The sequence below is a fragment of the Copidosoma floridanum genome, unplaced genomic scaffold (assembly GCF_036245765.1).
Source record: "Copidosoma floridanum isolate Cflo_tuat_1 unplaced genomic scaffold, Cflo_Japanese_pri ptg000005l, whole genome shotgun sequence".
Classification (NCBI taxonomy): Eukaryota; Metazoa; Arthropoda; class Insecta; order Hymenoptera; family Encyrtidae; genus Copidosoma; species Copidosoma floridanum.
Window position 1 is genome coordinate 2,544,040 of NW_028321882.1, and position 19,847 is coordinate 2,563,886.

Here is a 19,847-nt window from a genome sequence, read left to right on the forward strand (position 1 = left end):
CAAAAAGCGAAGAACAAGGAGCACAAGCAGAGCCGGCCTATGCATTTACACCGTTGGAGACATGGGGCACTAGTCTCCCGTCCACACCACCGCAGATATTCATGCCAACGCCACACACGCCTCCTGATCCACGCCCTCAACCACCACCACAGAAAGCCACCCCAGCTGCCCATCGTCACCTCATATTTTAAGAGGATGCCCCTATCCGCCACCCGGGGAAGTGCCCGGTACGGAGAAACTAGCGAAAACCCCACCCAGGAGTAGTAGTAGTAGTAGCAGTAGTAGTAGCAGTAGTAGTGGCAGTAGTAGTAGTAGTGGTAGTGGACATGGCAGTGGTAGTGGTAGTGGGAGTGAAAGTTGTAATGGATTGTTTTTTTTCGTAGAGTGGGGGGAAATTTATTGAGGCACACTTCAGGAACACACGTAGTGTGGGACTCTATGATTTGTTTTTATTGGACCTCTGAGATTGACTCAATACTCCTCTCTAGGCAAGTAGCTTCTGTTCTAACCCAAAACCAAGTTAGCATTACTTTAGGGTAGAGCCACCAGGGAGTTTATTGTATCTCTCACCATTAACAAGCAAGCTCGCCACTAATTGCTTGAGACGACAATCGTTTCAGGTCCTGAAAAAAATCCAGGGTCCCTAAGGACCAGTACTTGTGTCTAGCGCTTCATTGTAGGCACTTCAAAATGCTCAATGCTTTCTTCTGCTAATAAGTAGGTGTACTTAGCACAGCGTAGGTCCACATCAGCTCACAGTCCTTTAAGAAATTCTGCCTATTTATTTTTGCGCTACGCGCCGCTTAAGGTTTCCTCCTGGTTTCTTCTAACGCTTGTCTGAAAATTGGTCAGCTTGTACTTACAACTTCGTGTTTCGTGTCCTGTGTTTTGCACAGGAAACACTGTGTTGTATTACCGCAGTTTTTTTGCGGTGGTTGCAGCTTCTGCATTTGAAGCACTTCTTTAATCGGTCCTTCTCTTTACAGTTGTGGGATACATGACCTTATCCAAGGTATTTAAAGCACCTTATCACAGCTATCCTTTTCCTAACATGGCAGGAGATAAAGCCAATTCTGACCTAGCCTGCGTGTTTGACTTCTTTGGCGACTGTTTTGTCAAGGGTTACAAGCCCTATTCTTTGGGCCTTTAGAGTTTGCTTTGAGCAGCTGAATCTTTAAATCTTAGTTATATTTTCCGACAATCTTCTCAATGGATTTTCGGTTTTTTCCTTCTTCGATAATTATGTCCAAATCTCGGATCTTTAGCATCATCTTTCGTACAGTAGTAACCACCGTTTTTTTGGCCCACTACTGACTCTTCCACATTTTTAGTAAATTTTCAACATCTGTTACTCCTTTGACTTCAAGAAGCAAGTTCCTTTTTTGGTGATAACAACACTTTGGATTACTGCTCCTGTCTTTTCAAGGTTGAAGCCCACCCTCACTGACTGAAGTACCCCGGGTAAAGGTTTGTCCTTCTCCAACCTTCACCAGACTTTTTGTCATCATGTCATGGCTTTTTTCTGGGCACTTTTTTGACTAGGAGGAGCCTCTTTCCTCTTGCCATCACTAGTTTTTTTCTTTTTTGAGGTCACAGCCCTTGCCATTTTTCAGGACTTTCTGAGGGACTTCTATTTCGCTTCGTCCATGTGATTTCTTTAAGGGCAGTGTATAAGGTTTTTTTTTTCTGCTCATGTTGACGGAAATTATCTCTTGTTTTTACCCTATATTGCAGGGATTTAAAGCATTCATTTCAACATTAAGTGTAGCTCTCTTCTTCAGTAATGACAACTTTTCTAGTCACCTCAACTGCTTTTAGGTGTTTGAGCGCAGCCTTAATGATATTTTTGACAGCGTTGGCAGTATTTCTATACTTTTCGTTTATAGCTTCAAGCGTTTTTTCAAGCTCACTTGTTGCAAGTTAAACTTGTTCAATCTTTTGATTTTGCTTTGCTCTCAGCTCTACACCATCGTTTTCCATGGAGTCGAGTTCCTCTTGCGTTTGTTTGCTAAAAACAGTATCGTTGCTCTCCTTACTCACGTTACTGCCGATACTCGAGACGCTTGTTTATCGTTCCTTACCTAAAATTGGCCATAGAACATCCAATAGTCCCTGCTGGCCAGTAATAGCGTTTTTGTGCCCCCCCCCCCCCAAGAATTAGTGGGGCCTGCAACAATCACCCAGGCTTTCACCAGATCGGAACTGCCGGCGGACTCCCTCTGAGAGGTTATCGCCTGGGGTACTTGTCTTGCATTGACGTTCTTTATTTTTGCATTTTTTTGAGTGACGTGCTGACCCGCGAAGGCCAGCACTACCCTTTGTTTTTCCTAAGATAAAAATTTAGAAAGGTTTCAAACCAAAGCAGCAGCCCTCTCTATTTCAAGAGAAAAATGCTACTTGCTCAAACCGGCCGGGAGTCGCCAAGCTCCTTCAGCCCCACCCTCGGAGACTGCCCCTGGCGTTTTATAAGAAGGTTAAGAGTAGTGATTGTGTGTCGTAAATGTTAATGTAGGCACTCTACACTAGCCAGAGAGAGAGAGAGAGAGAGAGAGATTCCACCAATTGCTATCTCAAAAAACTTGTGAGTATGTCTGTGTTAATGCAGTGAGAGTGTTATGCATGTATCTGAGAAGAATGTCATAGCTTCCGCTTACTTCTATACACGGTGGGATGGTATACCGTCAGTTTCGACAAGGTTACGAATACCGTAGAGGGGGTAGAGGTCGTAGTAGTAGAGGTTTTTTGGTGGAGGGAGGGAGAATGCCTTGATGCAGACCGAAGGGACAGCGGTAGTATGGAACTCAGTAGTTTTTTTGATTAGACCACTTATACCCAGTAAACCCCTACCCCATGCCGCGTGGCTGTAATTGTAACTTGAAACTGCGTTAGCATTACTTCAGAGTGGAGCCACTAGTGGTGTGTGTCAATGTATTTCTACTCCCACCACAAAAACATGTGTGAGATAAGTACCTGTCAAGTATGTGGTAAGTTTACAGCAGGTATCCGTTAAATGCCCATTAAGTAACCGATACAAAGAACTTAGTAACTACTGATTAAAACCTAATTAAGTACAAGCTATGTGATGATTAAGTAACATGTTGTTACTGTTCAACTATTACCCAAAATACTCTCAAGTTAATTTTTGGCCAAGTACTGGACCTTGCTGCGAGTTTACTGTTTGTAATGATCAATTATTCCACATAAAATAAGTACTTACGTGTTAGCTGAATTATAGCGGTCTTACTTGGATACGTTGTCAAGTAATTATACTAAGAGAGATACTTTATTTTATGATTTAAGTATGTATCGGTTACTGCACGCATTGCAACATAATTAGTGCGTCAACTCTTGGTTACTCAAGACGTATTTCTGGAATACTTAGCGACAAAAAACTCGCCGATATGCACTTGATTATACATAAAAAAACTACACTTTGTGGGAAGTTGTGCTACTAAAAAATTGTTTTTACTAGGCTGAAATCAAACAGTTTTGAAGGTGTCTTAATCAAAACAAATTATTGAAAAAAATTTCTTACGATGATTCGGATTCAGGATACGCTCTTCTATATTACCATTACGGTTGTTTAGGTTTTTTTCTAATAAATTGTATTCATTTTGCATTACATGATGGTCCAATAATGTTGACTGTTCCGAAAAGTCATATTTCAAATTCAACAACCTAAAATCACCTTCAGAAAAATTTTTGTTCAAGTAAAATTTAATATACTTATTGATTTTCTAAAGAATTTTTAGTTTTCAACAATCAAGACAAAAAATTAACGCAAAAAACAATTTTTTCATGTATAACAAACAATGTTTGGATCCATAATCCAAAAAAAAAATGTTTTATCTTTGAGGCTATTTAACAAATTATTGCTCTACTATCTTATTTTTATATCATTTAGAATAACTAAAAAAAAAAAAAAAATCGATATCAATTTACCCGCTTTAATCAAAGATACCTTTTTGCTCATAAATTTTTTAAAACTTATTGAAAAATGGTTATTCTACTTATTTTTTTTTTTTCTTTGTCATCAGGATAACTTCTCTTAAGGTGGTTCTTCACGATGGTGCCGTATCAAAGCGACACGGGACCCTGTGGTTTTCTAATTTTCGATTAGCTTATTATTTGCAACCTAAAATATGTTTTACTGGCACTTGACTATAATATCATTGCATTTACGTACAAATAAACAAGCTAATAAAGTCAGAGTAAGAGTTATAAAAAAATTTTTTTTTGATGCAAGGTTCTGAAAATGGCATGTACGCTCCTACTCAAGCAGACGTTGCCGCAGTTTACACGGCAGACATTTCGTTTACGATTAAATATCGTATACTAATTCCCTGATCAGCCCAAACTTTTATTATGTTATTAGAAAGCTGAAAAGTTCTTCTTTCACTACAAACTTTATCTATTACGATCTTAAGTCTACTTTACGAGATATTACATGATATCGTAGTATGGAAAAGTAACCTAAATAAGAATACATGTTAAAAGTGCATTTTTTGACTGACTTGTTTTCAAAAATTTGCCTGACAAAGGGACTTGAAATTTTAAGAGAAGATGCCTTATAACTTTAATAACAATCCCTTCAAGTTTCCCTGTAAGTTTAAGTAAATGGGTTAGGTGAAGAACCACCTTAAGCAATTTTATTATTGTCCAAATGTAATTATTGTTTTCTACAAACAATCTTTAACAAATTTAACATCATTTACTTTTTTTTGTTGTATACTTAAAACTTCATACATGAAGAAATCATATTATGTTAAATTTATTTTTCATTCTTATAAGGTATTCAAAAAATTCGTTAGAAAAAATTTATAAATGCGACTGTAAAAGCATCCACATATCTAAGTCGGGCCGTTTGTACATAGTTTTTTTTATCTGCATTGATAGTAACAATTTATAAAAAAACACCAAGAATTATTTAATATTCTTGCTGCAAGCAAAATTTCAAGTGGCTGTAATGATTAAGTTCCATGAATGCTTGTGCAGTAGTATAGAGATAAGTGTGATTCAGGTCAAAATACATACTTTTGCAGGCCGTCACTTTGCATTAAATTTAGGGTGCCATTGTATAATTTAGGATGAAATTGTATTTTTTAGGATTAGCAAAACGCAATTTAATTATAAAATACTTACAAATTCTGTTTTTTTAGTTATAAGTTAAATAATCAAAGCTTTAAACGTGTTGTTAACATAATTTTTCTTAAAAAATCGGCATTGAACAAAAGCAAGCAGTGACGTTTATGTCCAAATCGCAATGAAAGATTTAATAAAATAGATACAAGAATCAATTTAGGTAAGCAAAATTTTAAATTGTAATAAAAAAAAATTTTTAAATGTTGATAGAAAAAAAGTTCAATCAGAAAACATATTGAAAAAAATCAACTATCGGAATAAACAAAATCTAAGAGTATGATTCTAAAAAATTCCTGGGAAAAAGACAAAGAATATAAAAGAATAAATAAAGAATGTACATCCGATTCATTAAGTTTTTAAGTTGTAAGTAAGGTAAAGTACCCAGTAGTTGGGCAGAAATAAAAATAGCACCAGTAGTTGGACAGCCTAATATAATTAACATTCTCGAATACAAGACATTTTTAAATAGGAAAGAGAAATGTATTTATAATCTATCCATTTAATAATTATTAAATGGATCGTATTATAATGACTGATGAAAAAAATTATCTTTAAAGCTCTTTTTCGTTTTTACGTGAAAAAATATGTTTTCAATGCGAAGCATGTAAACTGGCTGTTGAATAATAGGTCCCTTTAATAAGTTAGGAGTGTTCCTATACTCACTACTTGGACACGGAAGAAGTCGCTAAAAATTATAATTTATAGTTGGGCATAGAACGCTTAAGTTATTTTCTAACTAAAGTCATGTTGCAACATAGATATTATTATAATTTTTATTAATGTTTATCAGAGTTAAACTCCTAAGAAAATATAAACAACTGTGTCCAAAAACAGCTTGCATTCGATAACATAAGATTTTTTCTATACCTGGTACTTGGACAGTAGGAAACACTTAAAATTATCAATGAATATAAAATATAATATGTAAATGTTACTGTTGAAAACTAAAAAGAAGTTTAATGATGGCCAGAAACTATACCATGTTGTAAAAAAGATTATAATCATTAAGTAGTTGAGAGATGTGAGAAAGCATTTTGAAGTTACGTCTACCCTAACTTCCTTTCTATTTAATTAACATGGGGTATCCAACTACTGGTCCCAAGTCTCATGTTGGTCCCAGTACCTGGACACTGGTGTCCAGAAACTGGGTCTTGATGATTTTTTTTCATGTTAACTTCTTCTTTGTTTATTAAGCTGATATTTTTAATTTTTTTTTCCTAGTAAATATAAAAAATTCAATATAATTAATGCAATGTTTTTTTTTAACATCATTTTTTGTTAGTTTTTTCTAAATCAACAAAGAAAATTTCGACTGTCAAAAGTGTTTAACTACTGGGTACTTTACCTTAATAGTTCATTGAAAACTTTTTAAAAAATCAAAGCTGTCCACAGACAAAACCATTTCGAGCCGAAGTTATGCAGAACGTCAGAAAATGAAATTATAGTATAGTTCGATTTTAAAACCTTGGTTATTTAAAAGGATTGCATTACTGTTTTATTTCTTTTATATACCAGAATATGTAATTTTTATGTTTGCGTAAGTATTACTGTATAATACTTTGGTTTCTAATAGACTCGTTCAGATGTATATTTCTAGTCAACAAATACATAATAATTATGTACTCCGTACATATTTTGGTTGAAGTTATTTACAGTTTTACTTTGCAGATTAAAAAATCCAGGAGTAACCATTACTAATGAATAATAATTGCTAACAGTCTAATTTACCGTACTTCTTTGTTTCAAATAGTTATTACTAAGCTTCTTCTAGGTTTCTTTTAAATCTTGCATTTAAAAGCTTAATTATTTTTTGCTAGCTCTCACACTTGTGTTTCTTTTAAAAACACAATTTTTTTATGAAGTCTAATAATTAAAATAGTCTTTTCAGGCTCACTGATCTTGTTTTAGTTTTAAATTCAACGTGGTATAAATGGTTAGAACATATATCTTATTAGAATTAGAAGAAAAAAGAATTGGTAACTCAGCTAAAATAAAAAAATACTTAAAAATCTATTTGGCAGGTGACAAAAATATGTAAGGATCTCAATACATTAAACTAAATAAATGAGCACTATAATTAAAAAAGCACAAAAAGATGGGAATAAAAAAGTATGATAATGATCATAACATGACACATAAAGATGATGACGACAACCACGACGACGATGACGACGACAACGACGATGACGATGACGATGATGATGATGATGATGATGATGATGATGATGATGATGATGATGATGATGATGATGATGATGATGATGATGATGATGATGATGATGATGATGATGATGATGATGATGATGATGATGATGATGATGATAAACAATATAAGTTAAAATTTTAAAGTACAATATGGTTACATCTTCTAATTAGTACTGCAAACAAATGGCCAGACAAACAGAAAAACAGAAATATGGAGTTACCTATATAGCTGGTGACGAGGTTACGGAATTTACGATGATTTCCTTTTATCTCGGGTAGATCCACTATAATTGCGTTGCCAAAACGAGAAGCAATTTAATTGCAAGATTAGATGAATTGTCAGTTCATTGCGTCAGGTACAGGAGTTGAAGAAGATGAAAAAGTAATGCACGAACAAAAAACATCACATTAATTTAACTTACGTTATATTTTGTAAGAAACAAATTAATATTAAGTTTATAATTATTTAAGATTATTATTTATTATAGAATAAGGAGTAGTGCGAATATATGTTAGAACATAAATAATCACGTAGTTGCATGTACCTACGCACACACTTACAAAGATATGCATGTTTATTAAAAGAAATAGTTGTTTGCAAAAAAAACGCTTAGAATAAGATTATTTTAATGCAGGATATTATGAATAATAGGATTAGCTGTGTCACACACCAATATCGTAAGATGAATCTGTAATCATCTATATCACATTTTTTATTTTACATCGAGAATATTCCTAAGGCACACGTGCACGCACTGACGTGCAAGTATATTTCACATTTGCGTGCACATTCACACACACGCACAAAACTACAGAAAAACAATTGCACATTTGAGTACATAGATATGTACAAGAAATATTTAGCCATTGAACCTTAAGTTTTTTCTGACATCAAATCTGTGATTCTTGAAACAGGAATGTATGTAATGGAAAAAGAGAATAGGTATGCTCTTGTTATGGAACGTGAACATTATTGTCAGTTCACTGATGTCATTATTCACAGGTTAATGTCAGATATAGAAGCTGACAAAGACAGAACTATGATAAAAGCATCTTATTCCGACTTTAACAATAGTAATATTTAGGTATTAATAAAATGTATTAACATTATTTACCTTTGATTTCTGAAATACGTTTATTTTTAGGATTAAAAAGTTGTTTAAATAACTTATGCTACCTATGATTTTATAAATCTATCTAATAAAAACGAAAGTTTATTGGATTTAAGAAGATTGCTTGGCTTAGGTATTTTTAAGTAGCGATCTACGATATCTATGAAAACTTGGTAATTGACAACACCATTTTATTTATGCAGCATATAAAAAATATACTTGGCATATGTGAATCTATTATTATTTTATTATAAGCAAGATATCTCTTTAGAGGCACAGGTTTTTAAGAAGTGTAACTATTTACTATGATTATCAGAAGACGGAAAAAACGTGAAGAGAGGCCTATTAAGCAGATTAGAGAGTTTAGCTTTTCAATACTTTTAAGAGATACTTTAAAAATAAAGTACAGTAGAAATTTCTCCGCAAAAGTAGTATTCTTACTGATTTTTCACGATTAGCTAAGTATTATAACAGAGGCTAAACTTGAAAACTGTTTGTTGAAAATAATTTTTATAGTATGCTCGGTTAACTTTTTTGTCAGTCACACTTTTATCATAGCATTTTCTGTCATTTTTAAATATATGAGAAAAATGTATTGAACCCGTAAAAAAATACATGATGATTATTCTAATCAGTGTTTATTTAAACACTGATTTTTGAAGTCAAAACTTTTTTAGGCGCGTTAGCCGATTTCAGATAGGGAAAAACTCATAACTTCGCGTCAGATCACTCTCATTTAAAAGCAAAGTGATCCCTGCAGAGAGTCGTGTGTAAGCACGAGAGAATAAATGTCTAGGCGAGATGCGCGGGAGGAGAGGGGAAGCCCGCATTGCATTGACCGACAGTAGAGAAGAAGAGAGTAGCTTGGTGGCGCGGCGGAATGCGACGGCGTATGGTAGTACGGGTATGCATTTGGCCTGAGTACTCTCTCCTTGTTTAATGGCAGCCACTACGCAGTGCACTGGTGCGTGTAGTGCGCATTTGAATTTCGAATCATATCGCATATGTATGGGTTAATGGTGTACGTAACTAGCACTCAGGTACTGAGTATCGAGCTACCGAGGTAACTTTTAACTATGTGTACTAAATTGTAAACGTATTATATTGGTTTATAACTTTTTTTCATGTCTCAATATATAAACTGTAAACTGTATACAGTGCATGTTACTACAGTATTACTATATAAGTCCATACAGTATACCCTACAGTATCAATAACCCATTTAAGTTCAACTGCGTATAGTTGAACACGTGCGCGGCGATTCGTGGTGTATATACGTGACTAGTGAGTCACTATAAGCTGTATTATCGTACACATACATACACACATATATATTTGCAGTTAACTGTCGCCACGTCGTCACTCTTCGTTACAAATTTATTAGTAGTGAATAACAATTATTCTACAAATTGTTTAATAGACTTCTCTGAAAACTCAATTATTTATAAAAAAAAAATCAAAATAACACTTTCTTTTACGTAAGTATTTGAGGTTTCTGCTGGAAAATCAATTCAATTATACAAAAATTGCATGTCAAGGACTCCAAATAAATTTATTAAAAAATAATAACAAGCCTACATTGGACAAAAATTGTCTAAGTTCTTTAATAAATTTTTTCTCACTTCTCAGTATCTGTTGTAGTGAAATTTTAAACGAATATTTTCATGACAAATCGCCTAATTTTCAGAATTTTGAGCTTAAGGAACACCTGTATTATCGTGTAATAAACTTTATAATTCATTATTTAGAATATGTATAATGAACAGATATGCATGTTATCATATGTATTTCCACGACCTACATACTTACATAAATATCATAATTTTAGATTACTTATTACAAAAACAGTAAATAATTTAGATAGCTACTAATTCATTTCAGAACTTAAGTAAAAATATGATTCGTAGTTTTAAGTTTTTACTTCTGTCGGCAGTCCAATGACTGCCCACTAATTTTTTTTTTTTCAACCAGACGAGTTACTTAAATTATAAATAGTGGAATACAAAAAAAAGTTACAAACCTGGAGGAAAAAGAGAAAAGCTGTCTCTATATTTCAATCATGAGAGCATAAAGACTTTATATAAACAAACGTTTATGCGTCATGACACCACAAATATAATAACTTCATATGTTGTATAAGATTTTAAAAATTCATTCTTAAAACTTTTTATATTTTTTTATCTTACTAATATATAAAGCAAAGTTGCTAAATTCGTTGTAATCGCTAACCATGAAACCTACTAAACCGATTTTGCTGAAATTTTGCATACTGATTCTTGACACTTCCTAGATGGTTTAGTATAGTTTTTATCTTGAAAAATTTAATAACAATAGCAATAAATAAGGTCGAAAGTTTTGCAAAAATACGCCAGCTTTTCCCTTTAGTTCGGTAGGATTTGCTAGGTGGCGTCGACATTGAATCGAGGCTACCTGCAACAGAATTTAATAAGAGTGGTTATATTAGGCCGAAGCGTCTCGAAAATTTGTGCAGTCGTCTACCGGGAGTTTATCAATCTGCATCGAGGATGTAGATGATAGTCGTGCAGCTGGGTATCCTGGTTACCTTCGACACTCTTCTCTAATGGGCAAGTGATTTAGATCTACATTCACCCTGAATCTCCAGGGTCAACGAGTGCAACCGATAAAAAATTATACTAACCGATGACGTCTCCGGCAGAATACGAGGAGACGTATCTAGCCAGAGCACAAAGCCCAACCTGCTCCAACACTTCACAGTTGTGTGGCCGTTCCTTCATCCAGCCTGGTGCCGTCAGAGAATTTTTGGCTACAAATGTAAGCTAGGAAAGACAGATCTGAGGAGCACGGGCAGCCACAATAGCGTCCTTATCAGTGGTTGTGTCCCCATCGACATACCCATATTTTCCCGACTTACAATGAGTGGTTGGTTATCCGAGGAATGACCCGAAGACGAGATATTCTTTGCTCAAGCCGAATACGAAGCCGAGACGGGGGGCCGCTAGTCTCACATAATGTTGAAATTTAAGCTAAAAACGTTTGGGTAGAACTTCATGGTCATTTTAAGTCAACTTATGGTGACTTAAATGGGCTTCTTGGAAATTCTTTGAACAGTATTACAGGTATACCTTAACCATAATAGTACTTTTTCGGTGATTCTAAAGCTCTAAAATAAAGTTTTTCAATGACATATAGTTCGGAACTTTTGATCATGAGGTGCCTTCAAAATTATCTTAAGTTGGCTTTACAAAGGAAACATTACACTCTTTTTTAAAGATTTTTATTTTATTTTTCTGAGCTTCAAAAAAAAGTGCTTGACACCTCAGATTTACAGGAAAAAAAAAGTTGGCACGTACGTTTTGAAAGCTGTTGAAACTTATATTTTCAAGTAATTCAAGTTACATCAATGATACTTTGATATAGTCTTCCATCTTACAGCAATGCGAAGTATTATTTGAATTTAATTTAAAAAAATATTAAAGAAAAACTATTTTACAGTTTCAATAAAATTCTGTCTCAAAATAAATCAAATCATCGTTTTCAAACGCAAGCTTCATTAAATAATACCGCAATTCTTTTGAAATTACACATTAGTACATTTGTATGTATTTCTCTATTTTTGAGAGATGTCTTACTTTTTCATTAGTTTATAAGTTGCATACATTCCAGCAAACTATAGAAATAACGTTATTAACCTTTTTCATATAATATTCACCACATATAATGATACTTCGTTCGAGTCATAGATTTTATGGTAACCAAAGTGAGACAATAAAATAAATTAATGAGTGATTTTTAAATTGTTCACAGAATTAATATTTTAAGTATTGCAGAAGCTTTATACTTTTAAAGAAATCTTACTGACAAATACATTAGTAGAAACCGTAAAAATAAATAATAAAATCAATTTTTCCTCCCTTGGATCTTTTTTCATGACATTTAGACGTTTACAGCGCACTCGGTAGAAGAAACAGCATTAGCCACACAATCGCTATCCAATCAAGGTTACCCTACCGTACATTAGGCCGAAAAATAGCCTCAGTGATAATAGAAATTATATGACAAAAACTACTGTTCTTAGCATGGGAGTAAAGTCATTGCTTTTTGCGGGATCACTTTGCACCTAAGCCGGGAATGTACTGTCAGCCTTCGAGCGAGACTTTTTTACTTTGCCCCCGTGGTACAAAAACTACTATTTTCTATTTTGGAAATTTTTAAGTGACTTCTGGATCCTCAGTTAGATAAAAAGTGTTCGTCACTCATATGCATCTGAGGAGGACGGTCTCAACAATCCAGGGTACCAAGAAGAAATGCACACTTGTGACATCAATTACTATTTAACCTTTATTTATATAGTATGACAGTAATGTTATATAAATGAATTATTCATATCCACAAATAAAATTATGGATAAGTAAATTAACTATTTTATGTCTTTCTCTAGTAAATTCTCAATGTTAACTTTTATAAATCGCTCAAGTCTGTTGATGGACAGGTTCTGGAAATAAATTTGTTCAGGAGAACTATGTATACATTTACCTCAAGAACTGATTCGGAATAACTTCAATATTAATTTTTCTCACTTTTGTTAACATATGAGCTGATCTTGCACACGAAAAAATTAATCGGTGTATTAACGAAAGCTAAGAGATTCGTTATAAAACAAATACCAACTGTAGTTCAAGTTTAATACCTATTGGATAACTTTTTGCTCGCCAATATTATTCAGTAATTTATTTTAATTGATGTTACTGTAAGTTTTTCAAACATCAATAAGATAGTATAAATATAAAATAATTACAATAAAAATAAAAAAGCTCGAATCGCATTTCTTTTACTTTCTTTTGTTGATTATGATAACAATTGTTTTATTACAGTTTCTGTGGACATAAAAAAATTCCAAGCATTAATTATAAATAATGGGATATTGTCAGCTTAACTTTTATCAAAACCTTCAGCTTTTTAACACTATTTCATTTATTGATAGATTTAACTGAAAAAGTAAAGATGAATACGAAACTTTTTCTGAAGTCAAGTGCAGCAGTATGTGCTGCTGGCTTGAGATCCAACTAGCGTCACCTGTTATATCTTAGTTCTGTGAATAGCAACAAATTTCGTTTTTGCATAACAAAGAAGCAACAAATGAGCCAAAAATTGCTCATAGATTTTGTTATAGGGATTGTTATTGGTGCTGCTACCTTAATATACGTTAAGATTTAAGTAACTTCAATAAACGAATAACTATTTTTATAGTTCGTATAGGTATGGTATCAAATGGAAATATATAATAGATAACTAAAGATAATTTCTATGAGGGAATCGTCGATATCTACATCAGTGCCTTCATCATTCTTATAGCCAAATATTTCTGAGATCTAGAAAAAATATGTACTTTTTATTTTTATGAAGTCTCACCTAATAGTTAACGCTTTTTACTGCTTACGGTATAATTTCTACTTCCAAAACTATTAATTCTACCATTGGATAACTGTATTATAAAAATTATAGACTGACGTCACTTCAACAGTATAATCTATCTGAAGCATTACATTTCTTACACTTCTATTTAAATATAATTTTTTTACTGCTGGAATAATAGCACATCAGTAACTAAGAAATAATGTTGCACATATTTTTAACTTTTTGTTAATATTAAGCAAGGATAACATAACTTATACTTTATTCTTCTGATTTCTAAACTACTTTTTTAATATGCTATATCATTAGTGATCAAATATTTTAGAACATTATTTATTTTTCAAACTTAAGCAAACTGACGTTCAAAACTTAAAATAAACACAAATATTTATAAAAACAAAAATCACAATTATACTTGTACACACGTACGAATATGTACACAGAGAAACTTAAATATAAATATAATCATACATGTTAAAACATGAATGAAAATAAGACAAAACCATTTAAAATTCACTGTAAAAAGTACTTATGTTTAATAAGCTATAGCTTGTAGCAATATTTATGGTAATTAAAAAATATTTAAAATTTCTTTTTTATTTTAAAACGATGACAAAAGCCAACAGGGTTAGACAATCTCTGAACACCTTCTCAAAAAAGAAGCTTTTTGCCTTCAGAGTATATTTATTACCTCCATAGAATTATTATTGCATTATAGAATTAGATCGCCAAGGTATCATGATGAAATTTTAAAATTCGAAAATCACAGAAACAAAAGTCGTGTACCATTCATAGAATACGCAGACTTTGAGTGTACATAAAAACCTATACGAAATAGTGAGCGAGTAATATCTAAATAACAAACAGTTAAACAGAATTATCTTAACACTTTGCCAAGTTTCATAAATATAAATATAAGTATCAATGATTAATTTTCATTCTATTTTTAATTTCTCATACCATGCCATCAGCCTCGGTTAATAATCACCTGTACAAATAGCTCTTAAATTCATTCAAAGTTTCAGACAAACAAATACACGCTGGTGTAAGATTCCAGGACCGCATAGCCATCTGCAAAAACGATTGTTCGTAAGCAGAGAGCACTGCACGAGGTATTTCGAATAAAGATCAAACAAGTAACTCGGCCTCACGGTGGTAAGGATCTTGTAAGTGCCAACACCAAGAAAGTAATTCCGACGAATATCAGAGCGCAACCACTTAAACCTGGCGTAGAACGGCCCCAAGGCAGTGTCACGTCTAAGATTGAAAACAAAACGAACTTTAGTATTACATAAGCGGTCGAATTTTGTGGCCAAATAACCAAAAAGACCCGCAAAAATCAAGCAGGCATAGTCGAAATGCGTCCATAAAAGTGCCGTATCCAACTTTGCCTTAAAATTACTAGACAGCGATCCGCTCTTGTATTGCAAACAAAAGAGGAGATCATGCACTCGTGAGCAGATAGCAGCCACATGCCTACTCCAAGTGAGATCGCCGGTGATATAAACACCTAAATCCTTTACATAGTCACTTCAAGGAATAACATGAGTGACAGCCAGGATAGGCGGCAGTGCCGTGTTGTCAATGCGCAACAATTGCTGACGGGTACCAATTAATATTGCCTGAAACTTTTTTCAGCTGAAATCTAACCCATACCCACCCGACCATGCTACTATATCATAGATGTCCTGGTTCAACAAATGAATCGTGCGACGCGCATCAGATGAAATGCATTGGATGTAGCACTGCAGGTCGTCCACAAAAAGCACGCCGATACTATGGCGCAGTACTAACAGCACCAAATTAATAAAGATAAGGAAAACAATAGGTCCCGTGAAAGAGCCCTGCGGTATTCCCGAAGTGCTGGGCAAGAAGTCAGTAAGACCACCATTCAGATCTAACACCACCTGAGATCGACCTGACAATTAAACTGGACTGTAAAACCAAGTAACAGCATAAGCATAAAAACCCATGCCGGCCATAATACGCAGGAGCACGGCATGATCGATCGAGTCAAAAGCCCTTTTAAAGCCAAATAATACAAGGACTGTAATCATACCACGTTCTATCCCCAAACAGATGTCCTCGGTAATCTTTAGAAGTGCCGATTGCGTACTATGGTGGCACCTAAAGCCCGACTGCATTGGTGAAAGTAAATTTTTCCAGGATTAGTGACACTTTCCGCACGACAATCGCATTAAAAACCTTAGCAAAGTAGCCCAGGTTCGCAATAGGCCGTACATCGTTCGGACCGGTTGGTCGAGAAGTCTTAGCTAAAGGGACAATAACAGACTTTTTTCAATCGGTCGAGTAAGTACAGGTGGCGAATGAATGATTAAAAACAGATGTTAAAAAAGTGACAACAACTGACAAACAATCACGAAAATAACGCAGGGACAAACCATCGAAACTATGGCCTTTGATTTCAGTAATGCAGCTCGCTATGGCCTGACAAACCTCCAGGGGGACACATGTTGAAAGGAGAAATTCAGAAAAATGACGCGACAAAACATTGGGAGTGATATATGTCAGTGGAGAATCAAAAGTGCCACCCAACAAACCAAATCTGCGCAAGAGCCTCCAACAGACCGCTAAGTCACGGAAACCCTCTAGTAAATGCTGCAGATACTCATCTCGTGTCGCTGATAGATCTTTCTTCAATTGCACTCTCATGCGACGGTACTCAGCAAGCCTCTCAGCGCTCCGCATCCTCCTCGTTTTCTTATAGAGTCGATCGCGACTCTTACACCGAGCTCTTAATTGACAATTGAACCAAAGTGCGGGCCCATGACGTGCACTACGCTGTACCAAAGAGGCATAAATATCGAGAAGGGGGAGCACGAATGACTGAAATTATGCACCAGAAGATCGATACTTGGGGGCGCATCGGAAATGCTCAAGTCTAGCAGCCATGAGTGAAAGAAAGCCTTCACTTTAAAATTGCGAAAATCACGTACGGGATTCTTAACTATTGCACGGGGTGCTGCAATATTATATTCGACATACAGAAAATCATGTCCGTTTATACACGGGGCGTCAAAAGACCAAAAAAAACGCACTTTATGCTCGGAATCCACCAATATGACATCAAGCCAAGTATCAGTAGTAGCACAGTGATGCGTTGCGCCAAAAGGAATCGCGTACAATGAATTTTCAGAGAGTAGGCCATGCAAATGAGTCTTATAGTTATTTCTGGTGCCAATCTTGTTTGTTTCTCATTCAATGTACGCCTTTCCTCAAAAAATAAACAATATTGTCACAAAGTATCGAGCCGCTTCAAAATATTTGTTTTTTAATTTATATCATAAGTTCCTTATCTGAAAATTTGATGTTCACAATACTTTAAGAGCCATGATGACGAAGCTTTGGAACTGTACCACACAATTATTTGATTTCTTATACATCAAGGTGTGCATCAGCTTTGGTTGCTAAGATTTCTGTGGCTGCGAAGACGACGGGGTTGCAAATTATGCACTATATCAATGTCAAAATCTGTTACCTACATGTCAACAAACTCTCATTATCAGCAGTACTAGCAGAATGCTAGTTAAAACATGTAAATATGTGCGTGGTCCTTGCTCAAAATCTCTTTCTCTCTCTCTCACGATTTCTGAAGCTCAAGTTTGGCAATCCTACATACCCTAACGCTATCTCTGGTCAACCAAAAGAAAACAATATGCGATATAGCCACTCAGAGTCAGTGCCTGGAAAAAATGATCTTCCCTCGGGTGTACATTCTCTGTAAATCTTAGGCAAGATCTTGCATTTCTTTCACAAATCAGGTAGCTGGATTATTACTGCTTTCAGTTCCCTTTCTATAACTAATGTAGCGTGATTTTGCCTTATCAAAGCTGCACTTAAAAAAATATCAAACCCTTAATGCTATATGGTGTTGTGTTGCTCGCTCACTATTTCGTATAGGTGTTTATGTACACTCAAAGTCTGCGTATTCTATGAATGGTACGCAACTTTTATTCATGTAATTTTAAAATTTTTAAATTTTATCATGATACCTTGGCAATCTAATGTCATAATGCAATAATAATTCAATGGACGTAATAAATTTACTCTGAAGGCAAAAAGGTTCTTTTTTGATAATGCTTTTTACTCAGATACGGAGGCCTAGCTCACAATGTATGTTATCACAAATATCAAGATTGACGATCAGTACCAATAGTTTTTCACAATCTCAGCAATCATAATACCCACTTATTCATACAAGAACTTGAAACTTGCTTCCCCCGAAGAGTACAAGTTATATTTCAAACGAAAAAAAAATAGATTTCTTTTAAGAAATACGTTGAAGGCAGAAGTATAAGCTTTAGTATTATAACTCTTAGACAGTATCAAAATCTTTACTTAAAAAATAATGTACTTTTTTAGAGAAAGTATTTGAGAACTTTGAAAATAATTGACTCAAGGTTTATAAATAAGATTCCACACTCTAATTTACTACTCAAATCTTTAATTGGGATGCCATGTTGAAAAAACAAAAGGAAATTTTATGAATAAAAATGCAATATCAGTTGTGCTTTTCTTATTAATCAAAAATTATTTTCAGATTTCACTCGAACTCACGAGTAGTGGTTACTCACGTTTTTCATAAAAGTATGCCATTTTGTTCAGAACACATTTCAGCTCTAGGTTCGAAGCAGCCTAAATAAATGGCAACATACTCTATTATGAAACCCTCAAACAAGCCATAAATCAGGGATTACGACTAACAAAAATTCATATAGCCTCAGTATTCTAGCAAAGGACATGCCTTAAAGAATGAATTGATCTCAATAGCAATGAAAGGAAAAAGGCTAACAACGAGTTTGGAAGAATGCTTTTCAAACTATTTAATAATGCTGTTTTTGGAAAATGGTGAAAAATGAGACAGCGTATCGATGTCAAACTTCTTAATCATTGGTATGGATGGTATGGTGTGGCAGCATACACTGCAAATTCAAATTTTCACAGCTGTGATATTTTTGATGAAAATCTTATAGCCATACAACTACAATGCACAGAAGTAATGATGAAAAAGCTAATTTACACAAGGCTTAGTGTCTTAGACTTATCTAACACACTTGTGTATCTTTGTCGCTACGGTTATATGTTCTTCAAACTAAAAAATGATTGTTAACTCTTATACACTGTGTAACATGTCATGCCTCACTCACTTTTCTATAAAGAGCAAAGCATGGCATCTGGTTATTTTATCAACGGAATGAAGGGATAAGGCGGGTAATTATATGGGTAGCATGCATTTAGTTAAGAGAACATTAAACTCTTACATTAACATAGTCTATTTATTGCAAACACTACTTAATTCTGACAACTGTATACGCCACCCTACTATCTAACTCTCTACGTGATCACGTCAGCCCTTAGCCCCAAAGGTATAGGTTCGACAGTTGCCGCTCGGCACGATTGTTAGGAAGTAAAAGATAGGATATAAAGGAGTAGACCTGTCATGGTGTATGGCAGCGTAAACTGGTTGCTGCAGCAAGTGTAGTCGATGAGCACCAGGATGCTCAACAGACAGTGGCTAGCGCTTGGACGTAGCATTCTAAGGTGGCGAATACGTGAAGACCATTACAACAGCAGTCGGTGCCAACAGACAGTTTTTCACAACTTCTCCTGACTTTGATCGCTGTTCGCACTGCTGCTCGGCTTTTCACACACATACACACACACGCTTGCTCACGAAGCTATCGCTTTATAAAACACGTCGTGACAGTAAGCAGACAAGAGGTAGAGAGTGCATCTCCTGCCTTCGCACCAATTCATGTTGCCCTGGTGCCCTAGATACATGGATGGGTTGGTATGCACACATACCAACTGTTGCGCACGATCGAGTATTGGCCGTGCTACCAATTGCAGACGTAGGTACAGATACATGGGCCTTAGATAAGGTAGGGCTAGTAAGCATCATACTGCCTCTCCTCTTGTCTGCTAAGCATATACTATTACTGTGACATTGGTTTGCTACGTCACAATTAATAC

At 34.7% G+C, this 19,847-nt stretch overlaps 1 protein-coding gene across 7 annotated transcripts in view; it reads right to left on the reverse strand.

The window, feature by feature from the left end:
• PIP5K59B (Phosphatidylinositol 4-phosphate 5-kinase 59B) overlaps positions 1-19,847 on the reverse strand; it is a 712,665-nt gene that overhangs the window by 360,738 nt on the left and 332,080 nt on the right. For 6 of the 7 annotated variants that reach the window (XM_089598110.1, XM_089598109.1, XM_089598114.1 and 3 more), the window contains one exon: positions 7,569-7,631. The exons of the other annotated variant lie outside the window; for it this stretch is intronic. In XM_089598110.1, coding sequence (XP_089454236.1) covers positions 7,569-7,631 — 63 coding nt within the window. The remainder of the gene's footprint in view (positions 1-7,568; positions 7,632-19,847) is intronic. 7 annotated transcript variants of the gene reach the window in all.